General features: G+C 43.0%; 1 protein-coding gene across 1 annotated transcript; it reads left to right on the top strand.

Annotated features, from left to right (window-relative positions):
• Positions 1-54: 54 nt before the first annotated feature.
• LOC306705174 (CAAX prenyl protease 2-like) lies at positions 55-2,983 on the top strand (the record flags this gene model as incomplete). Its single annotated transcript, XM_079171876.1, has 8 exons — positions 55-164; positions 245-347; positions 1,288-1,371; positions 1,954-2,032; positions 2,120-2,287; positions 2,401-2,472; positions 2,613-2,675; positions 2,763-2,983. The coding sequence occupies 8 exons, from the start codon at positions 55-57 to the stop codon at positions 2,981-2,983; spliced, it is 900 nt and encodes a 299-aa protein (XP_079028002.1).
• Between the last annotated feature and the right edge of the window lie 5,096 nt (positions 2,984-8,079).

Here is an 8,079-nt window from a genome sequence, read left to right as displayed (position 1 = left end):
CTTGATAGCAAACCCTCAGTTTCGGTCATGCTCGAACCAGAACCTGGCCCTATGATGCAGGTGGAGCACACCCATACAAGGTGTTGGGTGTGTGTGCTGAGCTGCCTTCTGCTCGCCTGCCTGTACGTTGGCAGCTTGTACTTCTGGAAAAGCAGCTTACCCAGGTATATAACTCACCAGCAGAGCTGTGACAGTGCCGTTAGACTGGACTATTTAAACTGTTTCTATGTGTGTTTGTGCACAGGGATCATCCCAGTTTGATAAAGCGTCGCTGTGCCAGCGTGCTGCTGGTCGCTGCACTGTCACCTGCAGTGGTGAAGGCATGGATGCACTGGAACGATGTCAAGGTGAGTACGTGAACAAAAAAATGATCTGCATCTCCCTTCTCTTCAATTCTCCAGTCGGCACTAGTTTAATGCAATAAACAATGTGTCCTAGCAAACCGCTGAGAATCAAACTCCTTCCATTTAAACACTGACAATCTGATCTGGCTGCTGCCACAAATTTGAGGCATTTATACATGAATATTTCCATTTCATTCTGTGAAGTGCTATAAATATTGAGTAGAGCTACAAACTACATCCTCAAAAAAATGACCAAACCATGGAATCACCACAAACTCCATCTTCTAGGTGCACCGTGTGACATTTTAAATGACAGACTTTTACTTACAATGGAGTTTTGCATTGCTGATCTACAAACAGAAATCCCACATAAAATATGCCCCCTGTACTGATTATAAGAATACATTTAGCAGAGCTTTGACAGGCTTTGTCCAGTGAACATTACAGAGCACAGCAGGTGATATGCACTCACTCTATTGCGTTATACTGAATTATTATTTTGTCCGGCCCATTTATATCAATGAGGCTAGGCTCAGACGCTCTCAAACTAAATCCTCCAAAATGAAACGGTTTACTCAACACCTCTTTAGAACGTTAAACAAAAACTAAACATGGCCTTTATGGAGGTAGGATTTATTGCATGACTGCTGTTTTAGACTGCATTAGTTGTATCTAGGTGTCCCTAATAAACTGACAGCTGAGTGTATATTATTGTCGGTGCTAAGTTTATACCAAAACAACACAGTAAGCTGCAAGGGATTTAGGTCTTTCTCAAAGTCACTACTGAACCGTCCAGGTGAAGGACAGTGTCCTCACTCCTGGGGGCATATTCACTATGTACATAAGGTGTTTTGTGAGGTTAAGCCTGGGGTGACACTGGCTTAACTTCATAATCGCTTAAGGTTACAAACTATGTTAATAAAGCTGCATTCTGCTCCGCCAGGTCGACGCGTCTGTGTGGCAGTTGATGGGAGTTCGTTTGGAAGGTCTGGTTCCTGCAGCCGTACTGCCACTACTTCTAACCGTGGTATGTCCGAGAGTCTCAACCCAGATTAAACCTTGACAAAAAAACATTTCTGTCTTTACCAATCTTTTATAGAGAATAGCTGTTAGATGTACAATAATTCAACGATACGCAGCTTGAGCACCTGCTTGTCACAGTTGATTTCATGAAGGTATCACAAGGCTTGGCTAAGAGCGCGAGAAGTCTTAGATCCAATTCAGTGTCTGAGAAAAAAAAGACCAGATTTAAAGCTTAATATCCAGAGTTCCCGTGAAACAACATTCACTTTTCTAAAATTGCTTTTACTACCATATATTCTTAACATGTAAAGTCAACCAGAGAACCTCTTACCTTGTGGATCCCGTTTGCCTCTTAGCATGTTTTATTTATGCTGCACTAAAGCAGTTTGGACGTTTTAGAGATTCAATTTCCATTCCCAATACGATACAGCATGACTTTACACCCTCCATTAAAATTCCCATGTGCATGTTTAAACCACATGTCTAAAAAAATGTGCCCTGTAGCCTCAATATCCTCTCCTTTAATCTTTTTTTTATGTACTTCCACTGGATGTAATAAACAATTTGATTTTCCTTTGAACATCAGGTATTTTATCTCGGCCCCCTGGTTCATTCTGTGATAGACAACCCCGACGGCTTCTCAGGGGAACTGCAGTCTGCACTAAGTGAGTTATATATTACGTCCCGGTTGGGTAGTTTTACATGTGTGCCTGCATGCATTAGATGTGTAAGTCAAGACTTTATTTTCCCAGATGTTCAATCATGGATGTTGTGTGTGGGAGATGCAGTGTGGCTCAGGAACCAGGTGGTGGCACCGGTGACGGAGGAGCTGGTGTTCAGAGGGGCCATGCTGCCCATGCTGGTGCCCTGCACAGGACCCACAGCTGCCATCTTCATGGCCCCTCTGTTCTTCGGTGTTGGTATGGCAACCAGAATTTCATGCTTATATTTACATGTTAGCAAGGGCTTTATTTATATTTTATTTTACATAGATTTTTGCCTCAATTCAAAGCTACTGTACTCGTCATTCTAGCCCACTTCCACCATATCGTAGAGCAACGGCGCCTCCACAAGGACAGTATGAGCGTCATCCTCTTGGTGTCAGGTCAGTTGGCTCTCAAAACTCTCCTCAAAGCAAATTTATTCAAATGAAGTTCGTATTCTATTTGGGGATTTTAGTGCATGAATGATTTAACTTTAAATTCAACACGTTTCAACACATAATTCTGTGCTGTTCTGTTGCAGGGAGTCAGTTCTTGTACACAACTGTGTTCGGAGCCTTCACTTCCTTTATATTCATGAGAACTGGTGAGAGAAGAACAGCACGTGAACCTGCCAGCATGCTCACGTACAGTACACACCTCATTACAGTCAATCTGTAATCTCTTTCTGAAGGTCATGTTGTGGGTCCAGTTTTGTGCCATTCGTTCTGTAACAGTCAAGGGCTGCCTGACATCAGCTCGGCCCTGCAACACCCTCAGCGGTCTGCTCTACTTTTCTCGTATCTGACGGGGCTGCTGCTCTTTCTGCTGCTTCTCTTCACGCTGACAGACCCCTTCTTCTATGGTGCCATTCCTGTCTGCAGCCTGGCTACCCCCGCAGCGTCGGCATGCTAGATTAAATTAAATTAAATATACTCCTCTTAAAACTTCTTGTTTTTATTACGATGGATTTCATTTTGGGTTGGGTTTTCAAATAAAAAAAAGCATTTTTATATAGAGTGTGTGTGCATTTATGGGTGTGTGGGTGTGGATGTGTGCATGAGAAGAGAATGATCCTAGCACGTCAGACATTTCCTGCATGGTTGGACATATTTGTATTGAAACACAACACCAGTACAACTTTCAGTGGCTGAGAGAGAAAATGTGTGTGTGTGGCAGAGAAAAACAGATGAACTGTGACAGTGAATGAGTGAGAAGGGAAGGCAACGGAGGAGACAGCAGCAGAGAAAGACACATGGAGAGAGTCAGACAGACAGAAACACGGACACAGAGGCCAAGTAACACTCCAAAGGAACCAAAATGGAGAGGAACAGCAAGTCACTTTGTTAAGACAAATAAAGCTATGAAAGACGGGCTTGTGAGAAAAAACTGTTACAGCCAGAAGCAACACGGGCAATGCCAACAGACATTAAGAGGAGAGAAGAGAAAAATAAAGGAGAACAAAAAAGAAAAGATGGAGGGGGGAGGATAGGGGAAACGTTCGTGTGTCCCCAAGGAAATTTAGAATGTGGAGTAGCAGATTTGAGGAGGAGAGGGTTCCGACTGAGAGGTGAAAGGTTGTGTCAGACAATTAAGATTTATGAGTCAGACTGATGAGCTGATTATCCAAAACAATGTCTATAACCCAGACCACGAAAGGCAAAGCAGGTTTACACAGAGGAACAGAGCTCCAGACTATGGTTAGATCATGCATAATGTATTTAATTTATCTTCATTTCCCTGCATGTGAAGCACCCAAAACACATTTCATGTCTTTCGTCAGTTTTAGACTTTTTCATTTCGGCTGTTTTTTGTAGTACGAAAGACAGATAAAAGAAATAGTAAAACATTTTGGCACATGTACTTATTTGCTTTCTTTGACGAGAGTTGGATGAGAAGAGCGATGCCACGCTATAGCTGGACAGGCAGCGGGTTAGCTTAGCTTAGCATAAAGAGTGGAAACAGCTAGCCCGGATCTGACCGAAAGCAAAAAGAATGTTGGCAACTCTAAAACTCGCACAATGCCGTGGTTTATAGGGGATTATATGCCGAGTTAAATCTTGGCCAGAAGCAATTGCTAGGAAGCCAGTGGTGACTCAAGGAGTCAGATATAAAGAGTTAATTAGTGTAATAGGCAGATTTTATTTTTTACCTTTGAACAGATCCAGGCTAGCTGTTTCCTGTCTTTATGCTAAGCTAGCTGGAGTGTGTAACAGCACCAGTTCCCCATTACTTCTAATAACAACTGGTCCAAAAAACTGGGGTTTATATTCTGCTCATTGCTGTGAAATGTTGGAAGGTTTAAAGGGAACAAGGACAGTTTTTTCATATCTTTATTTACCCAAGGAAATACTGCTGACCTCTCATCATGCTCTCTCGCTGCTTCGCTTTCATACATTTCAACTCAGTCATAACTTGGGATCTTTCCAGAACAACAAAGTCTTCAGCTGCTGGCCGATGAGAGTTTGGGGATTTGGCGGACTTTGCTGCTCTGGATCAAGCTTGTCAGCTGTATTTGCCAGAAGTAACTGTATTACCTATTTACCTTAGCCTACATTTTTCCCGGAGAATTACACTGAGATTAAATGTAACAACCTCCGATTTGGCAGCCATGTGATTAGAATACAGCAGAAATAATAGAGAGCAAAGACAAACAGGCTGTTATTTGACTTCCCCGCACAGAGCTGGCCTGCAGAATATTTTAGCATTGTGGTCAGGGAATGATTTACCTCCTCTCTCTGATGCTGACTCGGGCCGTTTACTGATTCGTTGCCATTTCTTTCAGAATAGCTTCTTTTTTTTTTGTGAAGCACACGCTGAAAATAGAGTTCAGGTTACGTGAGGGATGTGGATGTTGGGTACAAATGTAGTTTCAACAGGAGAAGTCGAGAGAGAATAGAAGGAAATGGTGCAGAGAGAAGTCAGACGTGTGGCGGCGTTCTCTCAAAGGTCCTTCACATCCGACGTCTGTCTGTTTGTCTGAGCCTTTGTGTCCTGACCCTTTCTTGTGGAGTCGTCATCCTTTCTCCCCACTGTTAATCCATTTACCACTATACACACACACACACACACACACACACACACACACAAATGGAAATATGACTGTATCATGAAAGACACTACTAAGATGTGTGTGTGTGTGTGTGTGTGTGTGTGTGTGTGTGTGTGTGTGTGTGTGTGTGTGTGTGTGTGTGTGTGTGATGGTGTGTGTGCCTATGGAAAAACTGAGCCTATCATCTGGAAAAGGAATAATCTGTCGGGAATCATGCTCTCAGTGCTCTCTCCATCTCTGTTTCTGCCTCTCAGCAGTTCTTTTAACCTGAACAGTTTCTTTTTAGCAGAGTTTCTATTTGTCTGAGGTTTGTTTAAACATGTGTGATTCTTTTACGTGCAGCAAACTCCAACGTGCATTAGTATCACCCGAGCCTTTGCTGCTTCTGCAAAGCTTTGGACAGATAGAGCTCGATCACTGCAGTTTGTTTTAAAATTGCCATATGATTCCTAACCGGAAATTCAGGAGCAGCTGTTCATTGATATTCATTGTTTCCACTCACCATTTTTTTTTTTTATTGCCAGTTTAAAGAATGCAATGCAAGAATACTTGTAGATGATAATGAGAAATGAAGACACAAATCAGATTTTCCAAACCCTCCCGGTGCTCAGTTTGTTGCCAGTTTACAATCTGAAAATCTCAACTTGTTCCAGTGGAGCTGCTCATTGGATAACAAGAGGAATCTGTGATGGTACTGGGCAGCTTTTAAGTGTGGACATGTGTGAAACTGAGCATGAAGGAATGAGGACATGGATGAAAATCCTGCTTAGTAAACTATTTTAAGGTTAAATAAAGGTTAATAAAGTTCATCTGGCATATAGACGTATAGCTGCGAGCGCAGTTACCGACGAGCTTACAGCTTCCTCTAAAAGTGTCTCTTAGCTCTTTTAGCTGATCGTCCAAGCAACTGTATAGACATCATCTGGCAGGGAATTATTCCTTCTGGATTCATCCAGTCTGCTCAGAAATTTGTGGTGAAGATTTGTTGACAGTCTGGGTGTGGATGGAGAGCACATAGATGTCTGCTATGAGAGATGAAACATATGGACCTTGTAGACGAAGTGGATAAAAGTATCGTCTTTTTCCTCCACTCCACAGAAATCACCAGGAATGCCTCCACTCCATTATTTAACCACAAGGCCGCAGCTAATTGCTTCAGTGTGTGTGTGTGTGTGTGTGTGTGTGTGTGTGTGTGTGTGTGTGTGTGTGTGTGTGTGTGTGTGTGTGTGTGTGTGAGTGTGCATGACATAAGACACCGGCGGTTGGGAAAAATGAACAACTGACGTGTCCTGCTGTATTTGATTTGGTGCACACGGTTCAATAGGCCTCACTGGTGTCTGAACTCCACTGACCCACGGCAGTAAGGAAATGCAGTTTCCTTGATGGAAGCTTGGTGACCTCAGGAAAGAAACAGAATGACAGACCAGAAATATATTTTCCACATATGCAATGAATTGTGATTGACATACAGTAGAATTGTGCACTGTTATCCCTCCATCATGGCTCTGCCTTTGAATGTGGCTGTTTTGTTCTTTTTGCATTTCAACGTGACTGCACAAACGTTCTTTTCTAGCATAACCCAGCCTTTAGTCTTCTTAGATACATGTCACAATGGTCTTTGAGTGAAATAGCCTCAAGTGTATATTCAAGTGTCAGCAATCCAGACAGAACATCAAATCAAGAACAGCTATTCAGCACTAAAAAAAATAGAATTAGTGGTTGAAGTGAAATGGAGAGGCTTTGGAGCTGGAAGTTACAGTTCAGCTGCTTGGAAACTAGACGTTGAGAATATATCAGTGCCAGTAACGACATGTGGCAAGTGGTTAGGAGTCAAGGAGCTAGACAGTAGGCTGTGACCTAGGAGGTGAAGAGAGTCAGAAGATCTGTATGTTCCATTAGAGGTCTTCGGGTCGGGAGATAGAGCAGGTTTGGAGGTACTGTAAGTAGATTAATGTTAAAGAGGGGAATTGGGAGCGCAGGACTGTGGAAAGGAGAAGTTTTGTCTGCTCCATCAATTACATTTCTGGAATGTGTCTCTGGGGGCGTGGCAGTCTGAGCAGGAGGAGGGGTCAACCAGGCCTGTGCGATAGAATAAACAGACCAAGAGTGGGAGGTTTTGGGGCAAAAGCTGGGGGTCTCGGGGAGAGATTGCTGACTTGGGAGCCCAAATAATAAGACTAAAAGAGAAGAGGGGGAGAGGAGTAGCAGGGAGAATATATACGGAAGGGGAGGAGAGGATAAAGGAGGAACAAGGGGGGGATTAAAGAATAACAAGGAAAGGAAGAGGGGAGACAGAGGAGGATGGGGGTAGTCCAAGAAAAAGAAAATTAGAGGATAACAGGCAGTGGATGAGGGATGTGGAGGAGGAGGAGAAAGAGGTGGGGAACAAGACGAAAAGGCTCTTTAGGATCTCCAGGATCCTGAGGTTTTATGTTTTTTACTTCCCTCTAGTTCCAATGGTTGTTACATAGAAAAGACTACTGAATTGTTTGAATGTATTGTATACATTCCGTCTGCCAAAATCAACAGGCCACAGCCAGCCGACGCATCTGGTGAACTCAGAGAGAGCCCAGAACACTGCAGCTGATAACGGAGTCAACTACACAAATAGCATGACTTTTCCATCTCATCATCCTGCGTTGAGACGCTACAGCGACATTATGATAACGACATCAAGCTGCCCTAAATTGTGTTGTGGCAGGTCACACTTTCCACAGAGAAGGGCTATTGTTTTTTGCACTCTTCCACTTATGTTGCTGTACTGTTTAACAATTCAGCTTGTGTGTGGTAGACCTTAATTTACAGTCTCTCGGCCAGTTGTTTTGTCCCCGGCAGCTTTAAATCTGTAACATTCCCATCAGCTGATGACTTCATTTGATGTTCCTTTTTTTTATTTTTTTAAATCCAAACTCACCTTTGACTTTGCACCAGGTGTACCATTCATGGTGGACGGATCATG

Source organism: Pholis gunnellus (assembly GCF_910591455.1).
Source record: "Pholis gunnellus genome assembly, chromosome: 13".
NCBI lineage: Eukaryota > Metazoa > Chordata > Actinopteri > Perciformes > Pholidae > Pholis > Pholis gunnellus.
The sequence above is the reverse complement of the archived record's forward strand: the minus strand, read 5'-3'. Positions and strand labels throughout refer to the sequence as shown.